We start from the raw sequence: 15,131 nt of genomic DNA on the forward strand, positions 1-15,131 counted from the left end.
TTATATTAATAATTAATATTTAAAATTTAATAAAATTTAAAAATAATCAAATATAAATTTAATGATTTATAAAAATATTATTTAGAAAAAATAAATATTATCTAATAATTAATAAATATAATTTTACATATCAATTTTTTTTGGAATTTAAAAGTTGCACATTATATTAATAGTTGTATTAAAATTTTTATTTAAGTATGATTATATAAAGAAATTATATAGATCTGTTTGATATGAAATATTAATATCATTGACATGTTGTAATATTCCTCAATTTAATTAGAGCATCATAGATGTTGAATAAAAATTGTTACTAACTTTCTTCCACAATCTAAAAATCCAGGCTTCTGCATTATGAAATCCTTTATATTAACATCTTTCCTAAATAAAAAAATTTACCACACAAAACAACAAAAATGATTATAAGTATCTTTCATTACATCATAAAAGCAAAACGGACATATCAATCAAAATCATAGCTTGATTTTCCGATATGTGAGATATTTATTATTCTCAATAGCTTGATGACAAAAACTCACACAAAAAGGGTATCCAGATGGAACCCACACACACATATTAGGAAAAAAATAAAATAAAATAAAATTGAACGACACAAAAAGATTACAAAAACACAAAGCATATGCGGTATCATTTGTTTTTTGAGAGACACTTTTTAATTTTACTCTTTTATCCCCACACAAATACAATTTTTTTTTTTTTTTTTGGTTCTGCTGTCTTTTCGTACATTATTAGCTTTTTGTTTTTTCTAAATATTGTATATTAGCTTTAATGCATAGTGATAGAAATTAATAAATTAATCTTATTAATTAAGAGCAAACCAAAACTAATACTAATTTAATTCATAATTAATATGTCATGTTATGTTCTTTCTGAATGGGGATTTTGTCTTTTTTCTTTTTTTCTTCTTTTCCATATCTTTATTCAACTAATAATAAAATCTCACATTATTTTAAAAAATTATTATTTTTTAACTTAAATTTATTTTATTTTTTTATTAATTGTTTTAAATGAAACAGCGTCGTATAATTGATAGATAAGCAAAGAAACAGAAAAAATGGGACAAAGATCGAGATCGATTTTGTTATGAATTAATCCATGGTTTAAGCTAAAACACTATTATAGTTATTATATTTTTTTATGAGTGATTTGATAAACTGTTAATTATTGGTTGAACAGGCGATTTTGATCAGCCGCCAACCACAGTTATCACTAATTAGGTTCTAATCGGTCACTTTGTGGCTTTTTATGGTCATATTTCAATTTTTTAGATCATATATTTTTAAAAAAAATAGATTATAATTTTTTTGAATTTTTTATATCTATTAAAATAGACATATTTTGTCAAATTTTCAATTAATTTTTACAATTAAATGTTCAAAAAATATTAAAAATTAATATTTTATAATTTAATAATATTATAAACATAATAATAAAATTAATTATTAAAAATTAATAAATAAAATATAAAATTTAATTGTAATTTAAGATAAAATTGAAAAAGAATATAAATCCAAAAGAAATTTTCCAATTTAAATTCATATTTTAATATTAAAAGGAAGAAAATGAAGAAAATTGAAAACAATGCAGAAAGTAGGAGTGACAGTGTGGTATTTGTTGACGGATGCCACTTGTAAAGAAAGCTGGATAATATAACTCCCAACAAATTCTAGACCCTTCATATCCTATCTCCTTCACACGTGTCTCGCTCCTTTCCTGGGATATTTTCTTCATCTTTCTCCATATATACTCTTCACTCCCTTCTTCTTCCTCTTCCCCTATACATATCATCTGCAAGCCCTATATTTCCCTAACGACATATCGTTTTTGTTTTTGCTTCGATTACTATATCATCATCAATATCATCATCCATGGCTTCCACTCTAACTTCCTCTCTTTCATCCAAAACCTCTCTCTTTGAGTCCTCCTTCCATGGCACACCCGTTGTGTCATCACCTCCTTCTATCCGCCTTCAGCCCGTGAAAGCTGCGGCCTCTCAGAACAACAGCCTTTCCGTTTCTATGTCCGCTTTGACTCCCTCATATGATTTACAGAGTTTCAAATTTGACCCCATCAAGGAGTCGATTGTTTCTAGGGAGATGACTCGGCGATACATGACGGACATGATCACTTATGCCGATACCGACGTGGTGGTTGTGGGTGCTGGATCGGCTGGCCTTTCATGCGCCTATGAACTCAGCAAGAATCCTTCCGTTCGGGTTGCCATCATCGAGCAGTCCGTTAGCCCTGGTGGTGGAGCTTGGCTTGGCGGCCAGCTCTTCTCGGCCATGGTAATGCCGTCAGATCTATCAGACTCCGTTTTATCAGTTTTAATTTATTATCTGTTTTTCAGATTTTTATGCAAATACGTATATATGTATGTATGTATGTATTTATGTATATGTATGTTTATATATCTGTCATAATTCTGAATGAATAAAAAAAGAATGAAAATTGAGCGTTTTCATGAACCCATTTTGACAAACATATGTTGGGCAAAAATCTATGGATTTTTGCATTGCGAATACGTATATGTTGGACTTGAATTTGTAGAGTAATGTTTAGTTTTATATCTGAAAACAGGTAGTTCGCAAACCAGCCCATCTCTTCTTGAACGAGCTGGGGATCGACTACGATGAGCAGGAGAACTATGTTGTTATCAAACACGCAGCTCTGTTCACCTCCACCATAATGAGCAAGCTCTTGGCACGGCCAAACGTGAAGCTGTTCAACGCTGTGGCGGCTGAGGATCTGATTGTGAAGGAAGGGAGAGTTGGTGGGGTAGTCACCAACTGGGCATTGGTGTCCATGAACCATGACACCCAGTCTTGCATGGACCCAAATGTTATGGAGGCCAAGGTTGTGGTTAGCTCTTGTGGGCATGATGGACCATTTGGTGCTACTGGTGTCAAGAGATTGAAGAGTATTGGGATGATTGATAGCGTTCCTGGGATGAAGGCTTTGGATATGAATACTGCAGAGGATGCAATTGTCAGGCTTACAAGGGAGATCGTTCCTGGGATGATTGTTACTGGTATGGAAGTGGCAGAGATCGATGGGGCTCCACGAATGGTAAAATTCTACATCTTTATCAATTTTTTCTTGTTGGGTATTCTCTGTTCTACTGGTTTTTTTTGGGTTAAGTTGACTAGTTGGGGGCAAATATATCCATGGGTAGGATGATCAAAATCATATAGAGATTAGACATAACCTAGTATGAGATAATCATGTAAGGTGGTGGACTAATCTTATTTTCATTTGCTAGCCCATCATTATTCATGATGGTGTTATTGCTTTTGTTGGGGTCCTCCATCTTTTATTGGTTTTTGGGTCCTTGGTGGTATAAATTTCTGCTCTTCGAAAGATATTTGAGGTGCTCCTTAATGATAAAAGTTGAATTTGACTCTGCTACCAAACTATTTTTTTCTTTTGTTTTTTACCTAGTTGGTTTTAGTGCGCCAGTAAATTGTGCAAAATAATTAAAGAGGGTGACTAATTTGTAGTTTTGACATTGATGATGAATGCAGGGACCTACTTTTGGAGCCATGATGATATCAGGACAGAAGGCAGCGCATTTGGCCTTGAAATCATTGGGACTTCCCAATGCTCTTGATGGGTCATTTGTGGGGAAGAGCAACCCAGAGCTGATGCTAGCTGCTGCAGATTCTGCAGAGATTGCTGAGGCTTAAAAACTAACTAGATGGAAAAAAAAAAAAAAAGAAAAAAAAAAGTACTAGTTTAAATAATAGTTTGAAGAAGTTAGGAGTGAGTGTATGTTGGTGCCTTGGTGGGATGGTTGATGTGAATGCTGTGATTATGTGGTAGGCTTTGTTAGTAATGAAGGTGTTGTGAGTTTGTCTTGTTCTCCTTGCTCTGTTGCAAGTGAATGGAAGCATTTCTACCTTTTGGCTTCACATATTTCTCTTTTAATACCTTCTTGCTTTATTGGTTTCATTAATTCCCTAGTAGTAAGATAGCGATGAATTTGGGGAGGACGTGCGAAACTGTGGATAATAGGGGATTTAACTGAGGGTTCTACTTTTCCATTGGCACAAATGCTACAAAACCAGTAAATTAAACCTGCTGCCAAAATGATTTTTATCCCTTACAGTATAAAAACATTGTTAATAGTGTTTGGTCAATAATTTTGAAGTGGTTGATTAATTTTGTAGACGTTTTTCTATTAAAATTTGCGGTTAAAAGATTAATGAATAGGCCCTTAGCTTTGTTAGGAGGAGTTCTGCTTCTTCCCAATGGCAGGAACAAATTTCCAGTGCTCGGGAAGCACAATTCCTGCCAAATTTGTAGGACCCACGCATTGAGTCCCACTAGTTTGTGAGGGCCAAGAATTGTGTTTCCGGATCACGGTAAATTTTCTCCAATGGCCGATGGTTGTGTTAGAGTTTTTAGAAATCTGAAGCATCAATTATAAAATATTGTGTGGGTTTGAGATTAGAAATAAAGTGACAAACAATAATACTTTTTTTTTTTTTAAATTAAAAAAAGAAAGAAGAAGAACATATACGGAAGAATGAGCGATCTCCTTGGGATAGCATAGCTCACATGACAATCATCACAGATTCAATCAGATTTTTGTGTTAAAATCTCCTTTTGCCAGCATATGAAAAAACCATATATATATATATTACTTATTATTACATTTTTTTTGTATAAATTATTTTAGTAAGGTATGATGTATGAATAAATAACACCTTTTTAAGAAAACACCAAAAAGAAAAAAAAAATAACACAATTTATGTACTAACTATTTTTTAATAATAAATTATATATTAAGTATTATATTACTTATCTTGTAATCTAAATAAATTGAGTATTTCCCTGTAGTTTCAAATTTTTTTTTTTCCCTTTTCTTTTTTAATGCATATAGTTCAATTTGTTATGTGTCTTGTGGTCGGGTTATATAAATGTTATTATGCGTAGTCCGTACTCCGTAGCAATGGCAATCACAAGTTTCATATATGATGATAATTTATAAAATAATAATTGATTTTAATTTTACCCAAAAAAAAAAAAAATTTGGAGCAGAAAGATTTAATATTTTTTACTGACTTAAAACGGGTATTATTAAATTAACAATATCTGAAAAATGAGACACACGACATGGCGTTGCTTCTAATACCAGCAAAAGTAACTTCGAGCCTACGACATCATGAATTCATCACGACTGGTGATTCACTAGTACTTAAACCGGCGTCGTTTCGGTCAGTAATCCCTCTGCTACTCGGCCATTGACATTTACGTAAAATTTCTGCAGCTGGTCTTCAACTCCTCTCGACTCTCGTCCCTCTTTTTTGGCAGAAATTCTCCGACGATTTTTCAAATATTCGTCCTCTCGACTCTGATAACCCAATATTGGATTACCTTGTACCCTAATTCCTGTTTGGTTACCGAGAAAAAAGAAAGGAAAGAAAACGCGCTCAATTCCTGTTGGCGTGGTGTGTCTCTGCGATTGGGAATGGAGGAATTATTTGTCGCGATTCTGTCAATGCTTCTTGTTGTTGCATTGGTACCGCTATATCTGTGGAAACGCCGTCTAGATTCTCGTTCACCTAATGAACATGAAGAAGAGCCTCAGGTTATTTTTTATTTTTTTATTTTTTTGTTATGTTAAAATTTAATTGTTTAGAAGATTAGGTTTGATTTTTCTGGCGAAAAAACATTCATTTCTTCGAAATTGGGTGTCAATTTGTTGGGGATTCAGGCTCCGAGGAGAGATAATGTGGTGCGTGCTACTGGTGCTCGACGAATGCGTAGGAGACCTGCTTCTGGGGCTAGCACGTCGTCAGCTCCAGCTGTTCAAGAAGGTATCTTGATTGTATTTCGTAAAATGTTGTCCTGCTTTTTTTATTGACGATCACTGAGTGACTGAAGCATGATTCTCAATGTCATTTTGATTTTTTCCGTTTCCTTTTTTATTTTTTATTTTTTTAAATGTAAAATTGAATAAACAGACGCGGATAGATATTTGAACAGAATTTTATCTAATTCAGATTGGCAGAGAATTTGGGAGATTGTTGCTGATTTTGAATTATGAGACTGTGAGGTGACGAAATACTTGTAGGATTGTGGGTAAGCAAGCCTAATCGGTGGCTGAAGATGCTAAGAATAGACATATATATATATATATATATATTATCTTTTTCATTTTTTGGAGGGTCATAAACTGGGTGGATAGAGGGTATTGGTGATTTTTTGAGGTCGGATGTAGATGTCATCCGTGGTTTAGGTATGTATTGGGGGTCGGATGTTCGGCACTGGAAAGATAATGAAGGACAATTGGAAATTGTGTAAAAATGTAGAGGTTGGATGAATTGAGGATTTGTGGATTAGTAGGGTAACACAGTTTATAAGGTTTAGTGTTGTGCAGTAAGTCCAAGGGGCATTTTTGCTTACTCGTTTATGATGGTGTTGATATGGATGACACAATGGAAGATTTATTTCAGCCATAATGTTAGAAATATTATCCCTAGGTAAACTGGAAGGATGATTTATGATTTGTATACAGGGTGCATGCAGTTGGGCTATGAAATTGCTGCCACATTAGGTTATTGTGGCTTGTAGTAGTAAAGCAGCCTCAGCCTTTTCAACAGTTATGTTGCATTTACTCTTACATGATAGTATTTACTATGTCAAGTTACTGATGTTTAAAAAACTGTAAATTTTATATTACGTGGTGATATTGATGAGATTTATGTATGATCAAATCTAGTATTGTTTATCCTTTTAGATGTGTTCAACAATAAAATGCAATAGATGGCATGTTCTCTTCTGTATAATTCTTAGATTTCTTTTATACTGTGATTTCACTATCTTGAGTACTGTAAATTTGGAAGACTAGCATGATATAGAGTAAATACTTATCTAGAGTTATTAACAGAAACTGCTGATGAAAGTGATGATGAGGTCATTGCTGATGAGCATTATGAAGCTAAGGCATTGAAGAAGAAGGAAAAGAAGAGGCAAGAACGGGAAGCACAACGACAAGTAATCTTTATTTAAAATTCTCTTTATATTTTTTTCAAACCAGTATTTGTTTTCTGACTCCTGACACTTGGCGAGCATACTTCTCAATTTTAATGAATTTTTTTGGTATCTGGATTCAAAACAACAGTAAATTTTTATGCTACAGTTTGGTGACTCGGTGACTATACCATTCTTTCAATGTTCTTGTATTTTATTTGTTTAATTTTTTTCCTTTGATTTGAAGTCTCTGTAGGATGTATACTGATTACTCTATTGTTTCAAGGCTGATCAAGCTGCCCGTGAATCGAGGCAAACAAAACAAGACCGCTATTCTGAAATACGGAGGAGAAAAGATGAGGAGCGAGAGGCAAAGGAACTTATGCTGGTGGGTTGATTATCCCCTTTCTTATTTTGAAATGAAAGTTCAGCATGTTTCTTTGTTCCTGTGTGTTTTAGCATTCCTGGTTGAAGTCTTGAAAAATATGGTCATTGTTTTTATAGGAAGAAGAAGCCAAGGCTCAGAAAGCCAAAGAAGAGGAAGCTGCTGCATTGGAGTTTGACAAATGGAAAGGGGAATTTTCTGTAGATGCTGAAGGTACTGTAGAAAATGAAGTACAAGATGGAGACCGAGATCTGCTTTCTGACTTTGTAGAATACATAAAGGTGGCTTCCTATATTCTACCTATAAGACTACTTTTGGCTAGTTTTTCAATTGTTGAAAATTCACAAATAAGGGACAAAAATGAATTGAGTCACTTGTGTTGGTGTTGGGTTGTGGCTTGGCTCTGCTTGGCTGAACTTGAGTCAAACCCAAATTGAGCTACAACTGAGTTCAAACTTCTTGTCTGAATAAATAATATGGGTTCTAAGAGGTTGAGGTACTGCTGATCCTGCTATTAATACCATTTTTAATGTGACTTGCAGACTCACAAGTGTGTTCCTTTAGAAGACCTTGCTGCAGAATTTAAGTTAAGGACTCAGGTATCTATAGAAAATATTTGTTTTTTTCCTTTTCAGATTATAAAAGAACATCTTACTTATTAAATATCTAGATGCTGTAATAAAGGAAGATTATGAATTTATGACTCAAAACATATGATGCTGCTTAATGTTATGCAACTAAGCAGTTAGCTAGCTGTGTTTTGCCTTTCTTTTGTTACTTCTGCTGTATGACCTTTGCTTTAGATTGATGCAAATTTTGGCTTCCTCATTTTGTTCATGCAGGAAACTATCAATCGGATCACCACCTTGGAAAGTATGGGTATGTTTTTCCTCCATTTCCTTATTCAATATATGTTGTTACATTGGATAAATACTGCACTTATTTACATTCTTAAGTCAACAGGCACTGTTTACATCACCATTCCAGCGTCTGCAAGATGTCTTCTATCAACTCAACATTGAATATACACTTTTAAATTTTTTATTCTCTATTATCACATCATCTCTTCTCTTATACTACCTTTTTAGTTCCTACACCAAAGATTTTCTAACAAATTCCATTTTGTGGCCTCTTTTATATGTAATGTACTGTATCTGTTTGATTATCCTTTGTGCAAACTTTATTATCTTGTTTTCTAGGCTTTCCGTTCTATTAAAACCTTGCAATAATAATAGTGTTTGGATTTCATGGATTAGGGAGACTTTCTGGTGTCATGGACGACAGAGGAAAATATATATACATCTCTTTGGAAGAAATGCAAGCAGTTGCAGACTATATCAAGCGTCAAGGGAGGGTTAGCATTTCACATCTTGCTAGCAAGTCCAACCAGTTCATTGACTTGGAGCCAAAAGCCCAGTTCGTTGAAGAAATCAGTATCGTGGAGGAGATCAGTGTCACTTAAAAGATACGCTTTGTGTTCTTTTGTTTGTAGCCAGTCGTTGATAAAATCTTAGCTACAATTGTAATGAGAATGTCTATAGAAATACTTTTATGTGACGTTTGGGGGTCATATAGTTCTTATGATTTTTATTTCCTGATCAAAATTTACGAAATTGGGATTGAAACTTCTATACGTGGGAAACTTTAAACGGACTAGGTAGTATTTTGGATCAAGATTGTATATGGCAATGGGGTAAATAGATCGATTTCATACATTAGCTTGAAATGTTATAATATTGAAAATTGTAACTGATTAGCCAAAAAATGAAAATCATTAGGATTCTAGTACTTTCTATCTTACGATACATCTCTTAATATTACCAGACTCTTTTTATTTCAAAATCTCTAGTTATACAGATTTATATCCTGTTGGATTGAATAAAAGATAAAGCCTTAAGCCATCACAAATCTTAATTATTTTTTTGAAGCAATATTTATTGAATTTGAGTTTTGTTATCTACCACCGCTAGTTATAATCAACAATTGGATCTACTTAGAGGACGAGCTAATATTTAATTAGCTTCATTTATTTATTTAGGATCTTTCAAAAATGAAAACATAGGAAAGTGAATCCCTAATGATATGTGGACATATGGGATTTTTATAGCATTTTTGAATTAGGGATGAAAAGAAGAATTTATATAAGTTTAATTAGATTAGAATTTGAGTCAACAGAGTCCAAAAGCAAGGAAAACAAAATAACAATAACTTAAATCTGATTCGATGAGTGGGCAAAATTTAAGGAGGCTAGTTTGGGACTCGAATACTAATAAAATCAGAGGCGTTGGAGTGCCAACTTGGCTTCCACCTACCTTAGGCTTTTTTGGTTTTGGTTTTGGTTTTGGTTTTGGTTTTGGGCAAATAATATTTGCATAGAGAGAAAGAGAAAAACATTGAGGAGCAAAAGCTTCCGAGTAGATCGGTGAAATTAGCGGTAAGACATTAAAGCTGACCTAGTTTTCCAATTTCTCCTCATTTTTTTATATCAATTTCTTCAACCTTTCCGTTGGGGTTTCCTCAGCCCTCCCAAACTTCTTCCCCTTAGCCGCGTGCTTGCGCGCGGCTCTCCTCCTGCTTTCTCTTTCCATCTCTCTTTCTCTAGCTCTCTCTCTCTCTCTCTCTCTCTCTCTCTCTCTCTCTCTCTCTCTCTCTTTCTCATTTTCTCTCTCCTTCAATTCGATCCTGGATTTCCATCTTGTTTTCCCAAGCGAATGAAAACAATATCAGTCATGAAAATACCTTGGAACCTCGCGTTCCTTCATGCACTGTTACTGTTTTTGATCTTCGTGTTTTCGAGCGTTGAGATTTGTAATGGACAGGATTATATTTTCGACGACGACGATAAGAAGAAGCCTTCTACCCCGCCGGCACCTCCGCCAGAGCAAAACGACTGCAATGGCATCTTTCTGTCGTACAACTTCATTTCCAGAGAGAAAGAGCTTCCCCATGTCAAGAACGTTTCGGCTCAGGCATGGGCGTTTAAGTCCGAGATTACCGTTTTGAATGCTGGAGCGGAGGAGCTTCCGGCGTGGAAGATGTTTGTTGGGTTCCAGCATAAAGAGCTTTTGGTTTCCGTTGATGGTGGTGTCGTTATGGATGGTAGTGATTTCCCTGTTGATGTTAGCAATGGGACCTACTTTTCCGGATTCCCTCAATCGGATTTGAAGACGTCCATCGAAACGGCCGGAGATATTAACCAGATTCAGGCAAAGCTTACGATCACCGGAACACAGTTCGGTCTCAGGTCGAATTCGATTCCAATGCCCAAGTCAATAAGGCTTGAGAACGATGGCTTCAAGTGCCCGGCATCTCGTCAACGTGGTAAGTCTTTCGAAACAATATTCATTCAGCTTCATGCATGCGTGCATATTACCATACTGGAACTAAAAGTGGATTTATATTTATATTTTTTCTACCTGTGTATATCTATATATATATATAATATGTGTGTATTTGTGAGCTTTTCAAACAAACAAGTGAATAATTAAGACGATCTTTCTCGTTAGTTTTCAAACGTTTAATTCATCAATTAATCATCTATATACATGATGGTATACTTACCTGCATACGTATATAATACTTACAAATTATATGAAATTGAGTGCTGATATTTTACATGTAATTAAGCAATTTTTTTTTTTCCATGCAATTATAGTGAAAAGCAAATTAATAATTGCCTGATAATATCTGCAGCAAATATATGACAGACCAACCCAATGTTTCATTAGCCAAGATGAAATGTTTGAAACTTTATATATACCATGTAAACTTGCACTCTATGTGATATTCTAATCCCATTATGTCTCAAAAACTGTATTGAATCATTCTACAGACTAATTATTTATTTATTTGTTTAATTTTGCCAGGGAAAAGCACAATGTTCGTATGCTGTAAAAGAGACCCAAAGTACAAGGCCAAGAAACCAAAAGCAACAAAATTCTTGCCCCGCCAGAACGGTGATCTATCTCTCACCTACGATATCCTTCAGGCCTACGGCGCTAACTATCTAGCCCAAGTAACCATCGACAACAACAACCCGTTGGGCCGTCTCGACCATTGGAATCTAACATGGGAATGGATGAGGGGAGAGTTCATCAACAACATGAGAGGTGCTTACACCCACAAAAAAGACCCTTCGGGTTGCATCTACGGCGCAGCCGGAAAATACTACCAGGACTTGGACTTCTCTCAGGTCATGAACTGCGAGAAGAGACCCATCATCTCCGACCTTCCTAGCGAAAAAGCAAACGACGACAAAGTGGGTAAGCTTCCATTCTGCTGCAGAAATGGAAGCCTGCTGCCCACTCAAATGGACGAGAGCAAAGCGAGGTCCATTTTCCAACTTCAAGTGTTCAAAATCCCGCCCGATATCAATCGGACGGCTCTCAATCCTCCACAGAGATGGAAGATAAACGGCATACTGAATCCGAACTATATATGCGGCCCACCGATCAGGGTGGACCCCACAGAGTTTCAGGACCCGAGTGGGCTCCAGGCTACGTCGGCGGCGATAGCCAGCTGGCAGGTGGTATGCAACATCACGCGGCCAAAGTTGAAGCAAACCAGATGCTGCGTTTCGTTCTCTGCATTCTACAACGACTCGGTTATCCCGTGCAATACTTGTGCTTGTGGTTGTGAAGATACCGATACGGATACTTGCAATCCAAATGCTAAGCCATTGCTTCTTCCTCCCGAAGCTGTTCTCATTCCGTTCGATAATCGGACCGAAAAAGCCAAAGCTTGGGCAAAACTTAAACATCTCCCCGTCCCCAAGAAACTTCCGTGTCCTGATAATTGCGGCGTCAGCATCAACTGGCATATAAACTCCAACTTCAGAACCGGTTGGACTGCCCGGATCACGCTGTTTAATTGGGAAGATTACTCATTCGAGGATTGGTTCGCTGCGTTTCAGATCAAGAAAGCTTATGCTGGTTTCGAAAATGTTTACTCTTTTAATGGAACCAGGTTGCCCAATCGCAAGGATACCATCTTCATGCAGGGATTGAAGGGTTTGAATTTCTTGGTTGGCGAGACAAATGGGTCGCACCCGGATACGGATCCGAGAGTTCCCGGAAAGCAACAATCGGTGATCTCTTTCACGAAGAAGAAGACGCCTGGGATAAGTATTAAAGAAGGTGATGGATTCCCGACGAGAGTGTTCTTCAATGGGGAAGAATGTGCACTTCCGACGGAGATACCGAAAGCCAGTGCAGTGAGATCCCGAGTCAGTTTTGTTTCGGCTCTTCTTGTTGCTGTGATGACTTTGGTGTTCTTGATAGATCGCTTCCATTGATTTGTAAAATATTTGTTCCGGTTTGATTTTGGTAAATCCATTTATTGCTATATATATATTTACTAACTTAATTTAAATATTAGCATGTCTTTTATTATTATTTTTTTTGGGGTGAATTTATTAAAAAAAAAATTTCATTAATATAATCATAATGTGCATATAATGTTGTGTGTCTTAGCAGGGAGAGAATCGATGTTTCATGCATGCACTGGGTCAAGATGAGGGACTCGTAATTACTTTGAAGGAAAAACAGAAGAGATGTAAAACGATTATTGGAAATATTGTTAAGTTTTTAAGTACAAAGGAGTACTTAATATTATATTAAAAAAAGAAAAAATGAGGAACGGATTCTCTCGATGTCTCAACGCAAGGTCGATGATATATTTGTAATAGAGTAATTCCTGACTTTTTTATTTTATTATTATAATTTTTTGTTTCCTTGTATTATTCAATGAAGCTCGCAGGATAAGTTTATTGCTCTATATCCAACTTTCAAAAAAAAAAAAAAAAAAAATCATTTCAACTATAGTCTTCTTATTTGCTTTCTATATGTATATCTAATACATGTTACCACCATTATTTTTATAGATAATTATTATTTAATTATACACTATTTCGTTGTTTTGTTTAGTAGTTGATAGTTTAGATTTTTTTCTATTTCTTTTGCTTAGGGCTATTACTTAGGCCACGTGCCATTGTGTGCCAAGTTTTTAAGAATAGATTTGGGTAACTTTCTAAATTTAAAAGAGCTAAGAAATTGCTTGAAACTGATTTTAAAGTTTCAAAACTAATTATAAATTAATCTAAAATTAGTTCAAGTGTTTGATAACGTGCAAAAAAATTTTGATTTTCAAAGAATTCATATCCTTTGGCAACTGAATTTGAAAAGTAGCAAAATATTAGTTTTTAAAATTATGATTTTAGCATCTCTTGTTTATGATTAAAATACCACAAATTTTAACCTTATTTGTAAATCAATATCATTCTAGTCCAAGTTCTATTGAAATTCTACTAAACAACATTATAAATCTCTTCTACTAAATTTCTTGATCCCGATGATAGATTCATGCAAAAAAATTAATAAATAAATAAGTGTGTTATATATAGTAATAAACAAAACTATTAATATAAATAAGAAAATGATAATAATAACATATTTTTAGTTATTATATATAATAATAACAGTTGAACAAGCTATTTATTTACTTAGATACTCAAATAATAATTTTGAATTATATAATAAATATGAAATAATAGTTTATCGAATGCTTAATTAATTCTTTTTATAAAACAACTAAAGTTGATTAATTGTTTTAGAAGCTGCAGCAGTACCAAGTCAAGTTTAAGTGAATTAAAAAAGCGTGTATTATTCTAATTGTAAAACTGGATCAATGATTTGGTATTTTTGAAAGGCCAGTTAGTTCCTCAAAAAACTTATTCTATCTTTATGTTCATATCATTTACCCAAAAAAAAAAAAAAAAAAAATTTCTTTTGTAACATTTCGCTATATTTTGGTGATGGAAACTAAAAATTATATCAAATGCACTGGAATTTTTTTTATATTTTTTTTTAATTCTAAGTTTTTAATATATATGATTCATCAGTACCACAGTATCTCATAACTTATTGCATGTGGCTGAATGTTACAATAATATCATGGATGATAAATAATAGTCTTTGTTATTATGAGGTTTTCAGGAATTTTAATTAGTTTAGGACTTCGAGTAATTTCGGATTAGTTCGAAACTGATAGAATGGTTGTGCATAAATTTTTGTCCAACGATTGTATATAAATTTTTTGCACTAGTCTCGTAAAAAACTTTGCTTTTGGAAGGTGTAAACATAAAATAAAATTAATTGGTTCCACTTTTTGTCTTTACTAAACTAATTCACTTTACAACATGTTGTTGATATATAGATTTCAACCCAACTCATCCCTTGTGAGTTTGTCTTTTCAAAAATAGTACTTGTTTTAACATCGAAAAAAAGGGAAAATAAGAAAAAAAAGAAAAAAAAGAAAAGAAAAATAACACGTATTTTTGTTACTTGCTTAACATTTGGAATAAATTAATATCCTCCACTCTTGGTGAGCAAGGGAAGTCATTGATGGATCATGGTTTTTCTTCGAGAAATTAGGTCAGAACTGCAACAAATGGAATTTGGTTAGCATTAAACTAAAGGGATAGTTTTGAACAAATGTCCTCAATTTGTACTCTTTCTGCTATTAGTACCTTGAACTAATTAAATAAAAGGCTAGCTAGTTACCGGGATTTTAAGCCTTTTTAACTTTATACTACAAAACAAGCCAAACAATCCCCAGCCCTTATTTTCAGTTGTTTAGAGACATTTATTTCACATGTGAAAGGCTGAATTATAGTATTGGCAAGAAAGACAAGTTATTAAACACCATTATCAAAACCTTGCATAAATTTTACGTGCATCAAAATGGTTTA

General features: G+C 34.2%; 3 protein-coding genes across 4 annotated transcripts; all 3 read left to right on the plus strand.

Annotated features, from left to right (window-relative positions):
* Positions 1–1,779: 1,779 nt before the first annotated feature.
* LOC107407137 (thiamine thiazole synthase, chloroplastic) lies at positions 1,780–3,932 on the plus strand. The gene is made up of 3 exons (XM_048478594.2): positions 1,780–2,309; positions 2,602–3,090; positions 3,546–3,932. The coding sequence occupies exons 1-3, from the start codon at positions 1,890–1,892 to the stop codon at positions 3,705–3,707; spliced, it is 1,071 nt and encodes a 356-aa protein (XP_048334551.2). The 5' UTR covers positions 1,780–1,889; the 3' UTR covers positions 3,708–3,932.
* A 1,300-nt stretch (positions 3,933–5,232) lies between these two features.
* Positions 5,233–8,988, plus strand: LOC107407136 (DDRGK domain-containing protein 1). The gene is made up of 8 exons (XM_016014368.4): positions 5,233–5,614; positions 5,741–5,843; positions 6,917–7,023; positions 7,286–7,387; positions 7,504–7,665; positions 7,927–7,983; positions 8,227–8,263; positions 8,641–8,988. Exons 1-8 carry the CDS (start codon positions 5,495–5,497, stop codon positions 8,844–8,846), a joined length of 894 nt encoding a protein of 297 aa, XP_015869854.1. The 5' UTR covers positions 5,233–5,494; the 3' UTR covers positions 8,847–8,988.
* A 332-nt stretch (positions 8,989–9,320) lies between these two features.
* On the plus strand, positions 9,321–13,205 carry LOC107409717 (COBRA-like protein 10). Of its 2 annotated transcripts, none has more exons than XM_048464831.2 (3): positions 9,321–10,705; positions 11,251–12,708; positions 12,856–13,205. In XM_048464831.2, the coding sequence occupies exons 1-2, from the start codon at positions 10,096–10,098 to the stop codon at positions 12,675–12,677; spliced, it is 2,037 nt and encodes a 678-aa protein (XP_048320788.2). In that variant the 5' UTR covers positions 9,321–10,095; the 3' UTR covers positions 12,678–12,708; positions 12,856–13,205. The 2 variants fall into 2 exon arrangements, with proteins under 2 accessions (XP_048320788.2, XP_048320791.2); XM_048464834.2 differs by having other exon boundaries at positions 12,859–13,205.
* Positions 13,206–15,131: the final 1,926 nt, after the last annotated feature.

Source organism: Ziziphus jujuba, chromosome 1 (assembly GCF_031755915.1).
Source record: "Ziziphus jujuba cultivar Dongzao chromosome 1, ASM3175591v1".
NCBI classification, from domain to species: domain Eukaryota; kingdom Viridiplantae; phylum Streptophyta; class Magnoliopsida; order Rosales; family Rhamnaceae; genus Ziziphus; species Ziziphus jujuba.